This window comes from Macrosteles quadrilineatus, unplaced genomic scaffold, assembly GCF_028750875.1.
Source record: "Macrosteles quadrilineatus isolate MER2022 unplaced genomic scaffold, UCM_ALF_1.0 Scaffold_7__1_contigs__length_78375512, whole genome shotgun sequence".
Taxonomy (NCBI): Eukaryota; Metazoa; Arthropoda; class Insecta; order Hemiptera; family Cicadellidae; genus Macrosteles; species Macrosteles quadrilineatus.
This window is the reverse complement of record NW_026542600.1, coordinates 74676779-74693034: the sequence shown is the minus strand read 5'-3', so window position 1 is coordinate 74693034 and position 16256 is coordinate 74676779. Positions and strand designations below refer to the sequence as shown.

The 16256-nt window shown below is 34.5% G+C and overlaps 1 protein-coding gene across 1 annotated transcript in view; it reads right to left on the bottom strand.

Annotated features, from left to right (window-relative positions):
- LOC128998299 (glucose dehydrogenase [FAD, quinone]-like) overlaps positions 1–16256 on the bottom strand; it is an 84949-nt gene that overhangs the window by 3422 nt on the left and 65271 nt on the right. The window contains exon 3 of the mRNA XM_054424375.1: positions 12579–12989. Within this exon, the coding sequence (XP_054280350.1) occupies positions 12579–12989 (411 nt within the window). The remainder of the gene's footprint in view (positions 1–12578; positions 12990–16256) is intronic.

Below are 16256 nucleotides of genomic sequence, written 5' to 3'. Positions count from 1 at the left end.
TAAAAAAATCGCAACAGCTGGTCCATATAGATGGGATTACTACCTCAGTATCCAATAGTCAATCCTAAGAGTCTTCATCACCCCATAAAAAACGCTAAAAACATGTCTTGGTATTCCCCTGTTTCGGAAGCTATTTTCAAATATCAAAACTAAAATCATTTTGTATCAGTTAAAGCGGTTAGTAGTATATGTTTTCTGTGGTTAAAGGCTAGTTCTACAGCCCTGGTACCTTATATATTGGTTAAACGTAATTTTAGTATTATAAAAAAAATTTTAGAAGTATGGGAAATTCAATTACTTTGCAACGTCGGTGAGAATTTTCTGCGAACGATTTTAACATTTTGAGGTATGTTGGCCCTGATGTACCTATCCAACTAAAAGATTTCCAAGTTCCAAGACAATCGGTTGAAAAATAGCGACACAAACAGGGACATACAAAACCATCTTTTGCCTGATCTTTTGCCCATCGGCTGACGGAGCCCATTTCACTACTACCCATCTCCAAAACTTGGCCGAGTCTGCAGATGGCGCGGCGGCGGACAGACGGATGGGTCAAGTCTCGCCTGTCTCTCGTTTTTCTTAAATCTTAAATCTTAGATTTTTCTTAAATCTTAATTTCGTATTAACTATAGGAACGCCAGCAGTGGAGGGCAACGGTGATGGTTTCGACCAATGAGAGAGCAGAGTTGCGGGCGGCATCTTTTGTCCAGGCACCGGTGGCGCCTTCATAGGACAGACATGAGGCCCGACGTTTCCATCAAAACCCCGCACTGCGTTCAACTATCGGATGAGTACAATCGATTGTTCTACGTTCGATTCTACCGTACGTCCCCACCAACACTACACTGCATTCGAATTTTAGATGAGTTTATCGTTTATCGATAGGTGTTCGAGTAAGTTCCTGACGAAACATCGTCTTTTTACGTTTTAATTTTCCAAAGGTTCTCTCCAAAACTGTGCACTTAATTCAACTATTGGATTACTATCGGTTGTTGCATCGAATTAATTCCCACCAAACCCTGCTATGCTTCGTTTATAAGATAAATAACCGTTAGTGTGATTCATAACGTTTATGATAGATCTCATTAAACACGGCCATTCATTTGTTGTCCCCAATAATAACAAAATGTCGACGTTAAGGTTAACAAGATCAGGGGTTTAAGGGGGGGGGGGGGCAGTTAAAAAAACACACGAACTGTAAAAAATGACTCTGGTGTAGAAACACCTACACAAAATTTTTCAACATACAGTATCTTGCCGGAAATGCTGCATGTTCAGTGCAACTCTGTAGTCTGCAATGCATGTTTAGGCCTACATGTGTATTGCAATATTTATAAATAAATGACTTGTTATGGTATAAGTCCAATGGATACAACCAATCCCAAATTCTGGCATTTAAAGCCGCGTTTACACCAAAGTCTTCCACTAGCTGCGGAAACTAGTTGCTTTTTCAAAAAAATACAGCAAATTTATCTGTCGTCCACTAGTGGAGGGACAAGTCGTCCACTAAATTTTGGATTCCCGTGGAGAGTCGAGCAAACAAAGTTTACAACAAAAACAAGTTTTCTCTAGTTGCTCTAAATTAGTGAGGAGCATCTTTTGGTTTTCAACAAAAAATCTTCCACTAGTTTTTAAAATATGTGCAGAGCAACATTTAGTCGTTTAGGTTGTAAACGTTTTGTTGTCAACTTTGGTTTAAACGTGGTTTTACAATGCAAAAATGTACAATATACAAGACGTGATACCATACTAATACATTATTTAAAAGTTGTCATTATGTAAGTTGTCTTTTAGAATGTATTTCAAATACATGCACAACAGTCTTATCGGGAGTTTGCGGGAGCTAGCAGCAACTTCCGGTCAGGGCGGCGCCGTCTGAGAGACCTGGGACCGTTGTATTCTAAATAACTATGTTTATTCCCTGAAAATTTAGCAAGACTTGTATACTACATAGGGTGATTGTGAGCTATCTGGTAATAATGTATAGGCCTTCTCTAAATCTAAAATATTACTATAATCAAACTTAGGTAATCAGAAAAAATCTTTTAAGTGAGGGTTCTTTAACTCAATAAGATAATTTTTTTAAGTGATTTCAAATTTTTTTATGGTTATCAACCTAAATGTTATGTATTTACCATGTAAGTCCACAGCGTTGGTCTACTGTCGCAATGCATTGCCCTGCTACTCCTCTACAGTAGGTACTGATAGATTTATGGATCACTCACAGGTTGTAGTGACAGAGTTCTCATCGTCTTAAGCCTATATATTTCCTTCATCTCGTCATTTCAACGATTTGGCCATTTACAGTGATCTAATTGTGATAATGGCGGGCAAATGGAGATATTAAACAAGCAACTCAAATAGTACGCAACAAAATCCGATAATAGTAGCAGGAGATATGAACATAGGAACGTTATTTTATTTCCATTCTTATAGCTAGAAAGGGTGGGACTCAGCTGTCTTACAATACAATTAATTATGACCAAGCGTGCTTATAACATCGGTTGCATTGTTTTTATTCTAAGTTGCTGGTTTGTGTTCTTGCCTCACATTTCACTTACATTATTTCAATCTAGGTCTTGACAGAGGATCGCGTTATGATCATATAGCTAAAACAAACCCACTAGAGACATTATCATATTAATATATCTATAAGGGGCTATAAACAAGAATCCTAATATAAACATTTTTATTGTTATCCTCAATAATGGTCTATTATTAACCTTTGTTACTAACCTACTCATTACCTTTAATGTTGCAATAAAAATTTTATCACTTAACTAACTGGCAGAACGATAAAAAGTACATAACGCAATGAAATTAAACTTATTTGGTACATTTATTACTAAAGGCATTAAGTTCTGATACTTAAACGACAAATTGAAGCAATCATATCCACATGTATACGACAAATATAAATACATTTATCAACGAGTTAGTTTATTAATTAGGCCTACATTTTTTAAAATTATAAACTACGCACAATATCTCAAGTTTTATTGTACTCTCAGTACTAAATACCGTAATCCTTGGCGACGGCGCCTGACAGGCTTGTGGCGGAAGTCATTTCTGGGAAACTTCGATTATAACAAAAACATTAATCCTACATCCGGCGCGATAAGGTTCATTTTGACATGATAGAACTAGTCTTTGTTTGAAGTTCAGTTGGTGATGGTGGTTGTTCAAAGGTTTATTGCGGACATTTTTTTTTACCATCGTGATGATGTCCGCAATAAACCTTTGAACAACATAGTGCTGGTTCCTTCACATACCGTTCCCACCACTTTGGACATTATGGTTTGAATCTTAATTATGAAAAAATGACGTTGTGTTAAATTACTTCTTGATTTTTATTTTACGTGTTGATTACTATTGCAGGAATATAACAATTACGTCCTGCAACACATTCGATACATTTGCACTCAGGCAACAATTACAAGACGGTAAACTGATGTAAATCTTACAACGGGAATTACATAAGATACACAGATCATCATCAGACCCATTCAGATACATCTTAGCGAATCTCCCATAATAGGGAATAACTATCGTAGGTCTCGTGGGACGATGCCTGCCTTGATGCCCCAGAGGCCAAAAACACAATCCGTTCAAATTTATAAATTCCGTTAGCGAGTAAAAATCATCCGAGTTGAAATTTGATGCAAACTTGAAAAAATGTATGTTTATTCGAACGAGTTCGCGGATCAGCATGGTTGGACTTTGGAAAACGGGGTTTGATTGGTGAAGTGGGGGAAGTGGGGGGTTTCCCATTTTCGAGCTCAAATCATAAAATTTCACAATTTATCTCCAAACCATTTCATAGAGTTTAAAAACTAAATAATTGTTAATACTGAAGCGTGTTGCATGATGGTTAAGGAGATAAATTTGAACAACCCTAAAATAAAGTTCCTTATTTTCAAAATCAATTTTCTTGTTATTTTATGACGAATAAGTAAACTGTTGTTGTTTGCTTGTTTATGGGTATTATTTTAAACAAATTTGGCAATTTTATTTATTTCATACTAAGTTTTATTTTTATGTAAATACTTACAAAGTTAAAAAAAACCACTCAGCAAAATGTTGTAGCTAAGATGGGAAGTTAAATCACAGATAAGCGTAGGAAAAATTATTTTAATTCTTTAATTTATTTATAATTAATTCAAGTATAGTGTTTAATTTTTTTTTTTTTGCCTATGGTTAAAATCATATTTATATTGAACAGATGTAAATCAACCCAGGAGTAACAGGGACCGAAAAAATACTTTCTTCTAAACACTGTTTTTAAAACGTTGATTTTAATAAATCCTACATTAAATTACCCTTTATAAGCCAATGGCTATTGTTCGTTTTTTAAATACAACCGTGAAATAGTACGGAATGTATCATAGAATATTAATCATTTTGTAAAAAATAGTAATATTTATGGCCTAAGAAGCAAAAGGTATTATAGATATAGATTTTAGACAGTAACACAGAATATAGAACCTAAAGGTTTTAGGTTCTATTTTCTTTGATAATGAGCATAATATGCTACAACCTTGGACTATTCTGTGGTGGCGAAGCCTTCAAACGGCGATACGCAAGACATATCACAGACCTGTATTGCTGAAGTGAAAGGCACTTCGAATTATCAGAGTTTCTTGTCTTTAAGCTGTATTTATCCATCAAACCACTTACAGTATCGTTTTTTATTTTTAAATTATAAACTGAGCTTAATACAGGGTGTTACCAAATGGTATGTTTTATCATCGGCTGTAAACATTCACATCGTGTAAATTATGCCCAAAACATTTAGTCACATGTTGGTTAGGGAACAAATGTTAAAAAAATAAATTCCCCCCAAAACCGACTTCAGATTGCACCGGTACATGATAAGTACTGTCGTCAATACAATAATGAAAAAATATGTACAATTCTAAAATATTTGAGATAATATAGATTAATAAACCTATTGTTTTGTTGCGCTTTAATTATAATACGATTAGGCTTAAATTTTAACCTGAATTAGAATTTGCGTTTTAAAATTATTTGTGTTGAGGTTCACAATGTATTATTTTTAAATTCTAAACTAAATATATTTTAGTAAATAATGACACATATTACATACTTTAACAGACTCTGCGGTCGGTTTTTATTCTTGACTATTGGGCCTCAACGGGGGCAAGCCGATCCAAAAACCTAATCGTCTACATTGTACTTACTTTAACAAATTTTATGATCCAAAGTAGCTTTTTGAAAACGATTCTTTGTTCTATATGGAAATTAGTCTAATTTAAAAGTTGGTACCTTTATTAATTAATAAAAATACAGAGCAAGATTTGGGTTATCAATGTGTGTTAGCTAAAGTATTAATAGTCAACATTTAAAAGATGTAGACAATGCACCAACTGATTATAAAATGTGAATATAACTATTTGTTAGTTCGATTTAAAGCAATTACAACACGAACCCTGTGGTTGTGAAATAGGTATCTGCGTAAAAATTTCCAAATAAACATAAAAAACAATGTATTTATAGTAATACTAAATCCTGTACCTGCCTGTAGTATATGTTATGAAAATGCTTCTGTATATTTAATGGTACTGAAACAACCAATGGTAGGGGAGAGTGTTGTACCTTTGAACAGTTTTCACTTAAATTTTTTTTGTAGGGACAGGAAAGTTCCAATTATTTTAAAAACAATCAACGATGATACTTAACTGTTTTATCCATGGATTAAATATTTTTTCCAATTATTTGTCATAAGTTTTAACTTATTTTTAGTAATAAAGAAAATTTGTTACATGGTGGTCAAAGGTTCAACATGCAGTTGTACCTTTGACCAGTGGGTGTTGTACCTTTGACCAGCATATCGATTTCAGCCCAAAACGGGTAGAAAAAAAGCAAATATATATCTTACACAATAGTTTTTAAATATAAAACCAGATACACAAAGTTGAACTTATTATTCATTTCGTCAAGATTAAAAAAATGGTTTTTTTCTACTTTTTAGGATAAAAAGTCCACTGCAAAATTGAAAAATTCTCTTTGACTTGCTTATCCACTTGATTTGGGAGTGTTGTGGAGCTTGGTGACAACCTCCTGTAGGTTCCACAAAACAATGGCTTAATATTAATACATTAACATATTTCAATAAAAACCAGTCATAACTACACTGAATACAGATGATGTTGTACCTTTGACCTGGTCAAAGGAACACCACTATTAAGTGGTCAAAGGTACAACCAAACACTAGTGCCTCCCGCCATTTTATATATATATTCTCAAAAGATATGTGATAATATCAGTTTCAAACATCCAAGAGAAGTTAGAGGATAAACATCAAATAATGACCCCTCACTTTCACTTTTATTTGTAGAAAAATATACATTTTATAAAACAAACAATAAGTCACCATTTTTTTACTTTTCAGTATCAAAAGTGAATAAACTAAAATATCTTCCAACTAACACAGTTTTCAATCTCCAATGCAAGGTGAAGTAGTCCTCTGGTGGCTGATCTATGAACTAGTTTAATTAGTTTCCCTATACAGCCTCTAGATTTCACTATATGACTTTTGGTCAAAGGTACAAGATGGTCAAAGCTACAACACTCTCCCCTACTCAATGGTGGTTGAGGTGCCAATGGTGTATTTGAATGAAACGCAGCGTTACTACTGTAATACTTTATAACGCTAATTTCAAATAAATAGTCAGAAATAAACTATCACAGTATTATTTTTGTAATTGTGATTTGTATTTAATTTTTAAGATAGTTTACAATCCAAATATATGTTGTTTACTCCACACGACTTTTATTCAGTGGCTAACAAACAAATGGCGATTAAATTTTGAAAAATGACATGCAAAAAGATGCCAAAAAGCAACGATGTTACTAAGGGATTCTATGCTAGGAATATTGCTCTGTTGTCATAGAATAAATAAATATGTAGAGTTACATACTTAACACCACACTACATTATTTTGACGAACTTCCCACGCAAGGATTTAGTCCAGAAAACAGCTGTTTGCCGCCAGCTTATTCAAATGGGGTTTCATTGCGTACTACAGTACTACAATGACACCAATCAGCTGATTATACTGTATTTAGGTGTCAGTGAGTGGTTATAAACAAAAACATAAGGTTATGACTAGTGATTTTTAGTCCTTTAGTTGGTGGAAATATATAAGGATTTGTACGGATTTAGTAGTATGGCGTAAACTATTGTACGCAACTCGTCCAAAATGTGTGTACCGGACTCGTATGGTAATCCCGTACTCGACTTCGTCTCGCACGGGAACGACCACTATCGTCCGGTAAACACTTATTTTCAGGACTAGTAACGTAGTATACTATTTTGTGCCGTGATGGTGGAGCTTCAAATATCAAAACGCAAAACGCGGCACATTCATGCACTGCTAGAACGAAAGGCACATTGCCGATTTGAGTACTGTACACATCTCAGAAACAATATACACTAGTGTTAAAATCATAATGATGGATACATTGTTCGTTAAAATAACTTGATAATTTAACAAATAATTTATATTTTAAGTCATTTACTATCTTTGACATTTTTACATTTTGGATTTTTTTTGTCATTGTGTTCCCATAAAAAATAACAAACGCATTAAAATAGATTAGTTTATTTATAATTTTATGCTGGACACCATTAACATGGTAAAATAATTCTAAACTACGTTACCGTAAAAGGATATAAGCTAATGTTTACAATCTGTTAGAAAGTTTTCGATGTTTACATTTTTTAAGTCATCGTTTCACCTCAGACAATTTAAGGCCACAACATTGCTATAATTTTTAATTTTATACAATTAATATTATCTGATCCATAATGTAAATACTATATAAAGGTTGCGTACATGTATAGCACTAGTAACACTGAGGACTGTATTGATGTTGTAAAAAAGGCTCATTCATAAATCATGAATTTTGAAGGTTGCACTGTTAATCAGCCTTACAAAGTGCAGGGTCCTACAGAATGAAAATAAATTGTAAACTGTCCTAAATTTCCACACCCTTTGTCCAAAGGTTATATGATTTTATAAATGTTGATGCAGTAAACTTCAGTTTCAGTAAAATCTCTTACAGGTATGTAGTTAACACCGAATTATTCGCGGTATGTAGTCTGGGACTTGTACATTTTCATTTTAGGGCCCCAAGAAGACAAAAACTTAGTTCATTCATATTATTTGACATGCATATTTGCATATTTAGTGTAACAAAAAGTGTTAATAAATTAAAATAAATATTTCCTAATTTCGTATACCGATACGGAAAGTAAATAAAGATACGTCTTGTAACACTTAAAAGTTTTATAAGACTTTTTAAGTGTTATAAGACGTATCTTTATTTACTTTCCGTAAATTTTATAACACGTACAATGCTGATCAAGAAATTATTTAGTATACCGATAGTCCAATTTTTGTGCCAAATTTTTATACAGACTAAAATGATTTAAGTCAAATTATACAACGTTTTGGATTAAGTCTCAAGATTAGAACTAAATCCTAAATCGATGATATGAAAAGCATTAACAAAAAGGCATAACAAATAAATTTCCGAGTTTCACCCTAAACATGCCTCTTGCGTTTACAAACCATAATAAAAGGAAGATATGCTGAGACAAAAGAGGAGAAGTAATGTCCTTCATGTTTAGTGAGCTAATTTCTCTAGATTTATCCATGAAGGCACACCGCATGTTTTCCCATGTTTTCATGGGTCGTTCAGAAATCATCCAGAATAAGTCATCAATAAATATTATGTAGTAAATGCATGCATTTTTAAATAGTGTTCTATTTGAAAATCTGTCATGAATAAGATCCTTATTTTGCGTATTTAAATATTCGATTTTCCTGTCGTCATAGACCATGAGTAAGGTATGAAAGGGCAACAAATAGTATCTCTGTATCTCCTGCTATATATCCCATTTTAGGTTATTAACAGACAATTCGTAATACAGGACTTTGGGAACCTTAAGCCTTAAGTGTAAAAAACTTGAAATAACAATATTAAATCTAGTATCTAAAGGAACAAGAAACAACCAGTAAAAAGATGTTCTTGACGAATTTATTTTGGCTACCCAAGAAGATAAAAGTGTAGAACCAATTGAAAATACTAGTTTTATGGGAAGTTTCTGTCATGACACCGAGCGGGTAGCTTGTTCTTACGTTGATTTATATTTCACGTTTATTATACCATTGTTATGAAAATCATAATGGTACTGTGAATTAATCTATTAAACTTTTCAGTGTTAATCATTATGTAAAATTATTGTATCTTATTTCACTTTGTTGGTCAATTGTTAATTTTATTAAGCGTTAGTGTGTAACAGCAGTTAGTGTGTACTGTGATAATGCTTTTGCTCGTAGCTTTTAAATAAACACGCATTTCTATTTTTTTACATTTGAATTTGTACATTGCATCTACATATTGCCACGCATGTAATTGTTTGTACAAATTCAGTTAAAAAAAACGAATGAAAATGAAACATCAAAAAGCTTTTATAAAACATTCGAGATAAATTTTGCTGTTTTCCCGAGAAACGATTTGGCTCAAGTTTGCACGTATATTCTGGTCTGGGTCTGGGTGGTCAACTTGGACTGGGAGGATGGGATGCTGATCCAGTAACTGCTCCAAGGTCGATTTTTGGATCCGCCCCGCAGATGACATTTTGGTTTCGTTTCCACAGATTCCGTTATCATTATGCAACAGATGCTCTTTCCGAAGAACCGCACCCGGGTCGACATTACCAGATTTAGATCTTCCCAGTGGGTGCGGCTTCTTCTGCTGCCCTACATCGGTTCTTTCAAGGTTGGTATCAACATCAAGTACTGAATAAATTACTTATAAAGTGTTGGAAAATAGTCGTTTCGGTGAATCATGGGTCATTTTGCGTCTACCCTTTGTTTTAACTTCCCTCAATTTCCTAATGTTAAAATAAAAACAACAACCTTGTAAATGGAGTTTGTTTTGTAATAGTTCGAGGTTCTTAGTGGTGTACGCAAACTTCGTCTATCAAATTCCACTATCTTAAAGGTCAGGCCTTTTTTCATCCTCGTCAACATCAACCTGGCGGGTTGTACGCAGTCTTCGCTAAATTCCAACTGTACGCAAATTTCGCTGTACGCAAACTTAGCGACTACGTTTTCATGTAATATTTTTTACGTACGACAGTTTTTAGCGAATTTCCCATATAGGGAATAAACTATTATCGTAATACTCATGGTAAGACCGAGTCCCGGGACCGATTTACTTTTTCATTTTGTTCGTTAATACCTACAGAATAATCTTTTACAATATCATCCGTGTTTTTTATGTATCACTAGAAATTTTTATATATCGTGAATCAATGCTTAGATTTTAAATTGACTTCCAAGGCGCTGTTTGGTATCCTAGAAAAGAAGTATTAGTCAACAGATTGGAGCTATCAGGCAAATGATCACGTCCGTATGTGGTTGAATTTACTTCGGTTAAAACACATCTGACATTTTGCACTTATTCGATTTGCAGCCAGCAATGACTGCCCACATTTCTATTTCTGGGCTTCATCAAATGTCAAATATGGGGCTTACACAACCCCTTTACCGGTACTTTCAATAATGAAGCCAAGGTGATTCAAATTGGAAAACCGTAAACCGATTTCCGCTGGTCGATTGCTGGCGGAAAACCGCAAACTACTTTGCTCCTTGGCGAATTGGTACTACAGTGCCATTACTTGGGACTACAAGTGTAGATTCTTTATTATCGATTGAAAATATACTAGTAAATATATTTTGATGGTACTGAATGGTCTGATTTTAATTTTGCAAGATTCGTGCTATGATTACTGAGAGTCACAAACATATGTTGATGAAACAACTTGAGTTTTGAACTGCTTTGGTAATTAATTATACACAAAGGATTCAATATTGCTGGAGGTGCGTAGCCTATAACACCAAACCAAGGGTTGTTGGCTTGAAAGGTAAATTGCTGTGATCAGACTGTAAATTGAGCAATCATTGATTGATCTAGAGTGAATAAAACCACCTCGAATGTAGACGAGAATTTAATTTGTGGTTTCATAATTTAATTTTAAATAACAGTGTAGACAATCCAGCTAGTTTAGCCATCATAGCATTTTATAGCCTATGTAGGCCTAGCATTACTTAACAATTATAGTGGTGAGAATGGATTGTTATGTATTGTTCAAAATATTGATTGCACTAAATCAACACTAACACCTCGAGTGTTGGAGGCGACCATTTTCTTTCAGAGAATTTTCCATGTAGGGAATAAATTATTACCTAAGGTCGTATGGTAAGACCTGGACCCGGGACCGATTTACTTTTCTTGTTTTGATTTCCCCAGAAGCTAAAAGCACCATCCGTTCAAATTCATATACAGTGTGTGTGTCCGTTAGCGTGATAACTCGAACAAAAATGGTCCAATTTTGATTAAATTTGAAATAAACGAGTAAACCTACATTTATTCGAACGAGTTTACGAACCAACATGATCGGACTATCGGGCTTTGTGTGAGATTCAATAAGTAAAATGAGTTTTCCCATTTTCATCCTAAAAACATATAATTGTTTAAAAAAATAATTGTAGAGCTTAAAAACAAATAATAAAGTATATTGAAGTGTTGTTATGCTTTTAATGGTTAGGGGCAAATACAAAATTTAAAAAATCCCATATTATTGAGAATGAGTAAACTAGTGTAGTTTGCTTGTGTAGAACGCACTTTTTGATCAAATTTTTAAAATGTATTTATTTCATACTGAGCTATTGCCATTCTAATACAGTAAAACTAAAAACGACTTTATTACCTTTCCTGTAGCAGCAAACCTAAGTACTTGTTAAACAAATTTATTTAAATTGGGAATAAATATGACATTTTAAAGGAAATATTTAAGTGAAAATCCGACCAGGCTCATGGAAATTCGCTTAGTCTGCAGGTTTGATGCGGTAGGGATATTTTATTTTATTGTATTAAAATCTATTTTATGTGAATCACGCTATAGTGTACCTACAATATGAGACAATTTTAGTTCGGAATTTTAGTAGGGCTTGGTTAAAAAATGTTATATACAACAGAAATGAGTATTTACAGCCTCTACTAAACTAAACTACGCTAATTTGTCAATAAAAATGTATACAACCATTAGATTATTATTTTATCACCTACCGTACTCAGATGGGAACCCAACTAGGCGTATTTTAACCCAAATGCGAATGAAGGATGAGGATAGAATGAATTTCACGTTTTGTAACTTTATTATTGGCTAAACAAGCTGTTTCTCTAACCAGGAACAATATATTTAAAACATAGCCTAAATAATTAAGAATACCTGACTTTTAACCATTAGAAAGCTATTTACTTTACTCAGGATCGAACCGGCAACCTTTGGATTGCTAGGTGAGCACTGTAACCATTCAGTTTACGTGCTCCAGCAAACTTTACTGGTCTGTTTCGAAACAACGATTTTTTTGTCAACAATAGTATAGAAACCAACTGTTTCATGTGATTAGTGGTAAAATATAGTATTGCTTAACAAATATAAATATAGTATTGCTTAACAAATATAAGTTTCAACAAACCTTTCCTCTGGGCCAGTAGCACCTCCGTTCGTTCTCTGACAAACAAGCCATGTCCTCAGGTTCAGTTCTGTACGCCCAGTCGATGGAGGTGCCAAGGAAGTTGAGGAACATGGAGGGTACCTGGGTGCCTGTGGGTTCATTCTCCCCGGCCTCCACCAGGAGTACTCGCCAGTGGGGCACCTCCGACAGTCTACTAGCGACCACGGCACCCGCGGACCCGGCACCGACGACGATGAAGTCGTACTCTCTGTCGGGCAAGTCGCGGGACACGGGACGGCCGCACGGGTCCTCCAGGTCACACTGGGAGCGGATGAACACCTCCAGTAGCCCCATGAACAGCATGAAGGTAGAACCCCCACACGTGCTGGCCAGGGTCGGCCCCGGCTGCGTCACCGGGCAGTTGCAGTTCATCTGGAAAGAACAGATTCTTAGAAGATCTCCAGAAATATGTTAACAAAATCGGAATGTAATAACTCTAAAATGAAAATGAAACCTCAGCGGAGAGTAGGTCCGTGTGGTTTTTGTGTAGTTTTGTGTTCTTTAGCTTTAGCTGGGTTTGTGTATTAATTTTGTTTTGTGTGTTCATTCTGAAACGTGACAAAGTGGGCTTTCTTGCACTGATTATAGTACAGAAAGCTGCTAATTGCTGCATTTACTTACTTTGGTGCACACTTATCACTTTGTTGTACATCAGTATTCCAACCAAACAACACAAACCAGTGTGCTTTTATTATGCACGTACTCCGTGTACGCTTTGAAATACTTTGGCAACACTTAAAGATGCTACGACTACGATCAGGTGGTGCAGCGTTTCCCATTTCGTCAATGTTTCGATTTAACCTAAGTGTTGTATAGTGTTTGAAACAGTAATTATTAATACGTTTTATAGTAACTGTAGGAAAATATAATGTGTAGCGCGAGTGCACTCGAGAAACTTTTACACTCCCCGGCTCGTGCGTAAACATTTCTCTCTTCGCCCACTAGTTACACAAATAACTATTAAACAAATTGCCAATTAGCTATAACAATCAAAACTATTTCCAAGAATGTTTAAACTTTTTGATCTACGGAATACAGGGATATCGATTCGGAAGGTTTGATGTTCTCATAACACTTTTTTCTGATAGTTTTGTTCAGTCATTGTAATATGAACCCTGTACTAATGATGCTAAAATTATAATCTTCGCCCATACCATCGGAAATTGACCATGACCAGAAGCACTAGAAGGACTTCAGTTTTAATGTTAAGCTCGGACTTTGACTAGACCTTGCTGAGCTCACATTAACGCATACAATGAGCACTTCACCAAGTTGTCTCCGACTTCAAATTATAAAGTAATAGACCTTGATTCCTTTACGCTCCATTGGCTAGGATAACTACCTCCTTCCACGTTTTAATGAGCATACAGTCATATTGCAGTAAGGTAGAAAGAAGGTAGTAAGAAATGTATTCGGTAATGAAATAAAACACTAATTGCTTCTTACGTAATAAAATATATCCGACATGAATTCGAACCATCGGAGAAGACTTAGAAATGGAGAAACTTATCATACCTTTAGTAGTTTAAAGTTTTAAAAGTATAGCCACTCCAAACTTGAAAGGAAAGTTTGTGTGTCATTTTATCAATCGTTATACCCTAGTGCACACGTTTTTAGCGAATTTCCCTATAGGGAAGTAGCTATTACCGTAGGTGGCACGGTAAGACCTAAGCTCGGGACCGATTTGCTTTTTCATTTTTATGTCCCCAGAGGCCAAAAACACATTCGTTATTCAAATGAGTTCGCGAACCAGCATGATCGGACTGTAGGAACAGGGGTTTATGGGGGGTTTATGGGATAAAAATAGGTTGTCCCCATTTTTGACACTAAAAACACAAAATTTCACAATTTCTTTCCAAACTAATTTGTAGAGCTTAAAAATACAAATAATTTAGTACATTGAAGCGTCATTGTGTGCCTAATGGTTACGGAGGAAATTCCAAAAAAATTAAATTTGAAATTCCCATGTTATTCTTATGGAGAATTAGTCAACTGTTGTAGTTTGCTTGTTTCTTAACATATTTTGATCGCATTTGGAAAATACATTAATTTCTTACTAAATTATTAACATTTTACAACAAAAACACTTTTTACCCTCCCTGTTGCAGCAAACCTAAGTTCTCGTTAAACTAATTCTATTTAAATAGGGAATCAATGTGATATTTTTAAGGAGGCATTTTAGTGTAAATCCAATCAGTCAAATGGAAATTCGCTTAGTCTGCAGGTTTGCTGCGGTGGGGGTATTCTGGATTTTGCAAGATCTGTTTATTTTACTATCTTTTAGAATACATAAAAATCTATTAACTGTATGTGTTAGCTTAAAAAGTCAAGTCTATCGGGTTTTACTACCACCCACACGTTTCTTAAATTGTAAGAGTGAGATACTGGTTGTGGTTAGAAGTGTAGTTCCTGTTTTTTGTAATGAGAAAAGACAATTTATTAGAAACATGCTACTTTGACATTATAAATTCCATCAGTACATTCTATGACATATTTTGTTTGGATTATTGTATTCTGTAAAGTGAATTGTAAAAAAAACATTTATGTGACGATTTTGTTTACCACAATTCAAGTTTCACTATGCGATTTTCTTTACTGGAATAACTTAAGAGGCAAATGCATTTTATAAACGCAACCTCATTTGTGGAAACAGTTTATTACACTCTTTTAATTTATGTTTTCAATTTGATTTTATGGTCTCTATTGTTCTTGAGTGATGAGGCTGATTTCCATCTTTTGAGATGAGTCAGTAAGCAGTGCATGTTTTACTGGAGCCCACTCAAATTCAGACCATTTCTTAATGAGGGAAAAGTGTCGTTCCAGCCACGAATGATGCTGTCTGCCAAAACTTATGAAATCGAGTGAGACAGTGCATTCAAAATAGTGAACGCTATTTGCCCGACACATTTTTTTAAACCGAGTAAACATAAGTTTCCAATACTATTCTGTGTGTTGTATTAGGAAGAACAATTTTATCTGTACAAAATTACAAGTGTTGTAATAAGTTCCTGCCCTGATCTGTACAATTACCAAGCTCCTGGTTTGTCAAAGATGACAAACTGTTTTCGTTCATTTTGGCAATAAAGTCTCGAAATGGTGATGTCGTATAGTTTGCTACATGAGAAAGCAAAATCTTGACCTTCTTGACCTTAATCGCCACCATGGCCTTCATTGTAATATCAATCTCTGATGGTGCTAAAATGGGATACTTCTACATTCTCCTGAAGGTTCGAATTTTGCAATACACCTTTATTTTAAGATACTATTTTCTCGTGAAACAATCAGTTTGAAGTTTTTTTCAAGCTTAAAACACATCTATCAAATTTAATAGAAAAATACTCCTCAATCACTAAAAGAACCTCCTCAATCCTATTTATTAGTTAAATGTTGTTGGTTATGATTTTTTGCTATTTAAAGAATTATTTCGGGAATTTTTCTTTGGATCAATAAAACAAAGTTTTCATGACGGTTAGAGATCTGGAATCTGATCCCGTGCTTAGGTGAGAAATTCTGTTGGATTTATCTTTGAATTTGTTGATTATTATTGTATGGAATTATTCAATCTTATATCCTCGAGACTTGTAGCAAAATTTATAAATTGTTGTAAATTGTGTATCCATCGGAAGAATAAATAAATCT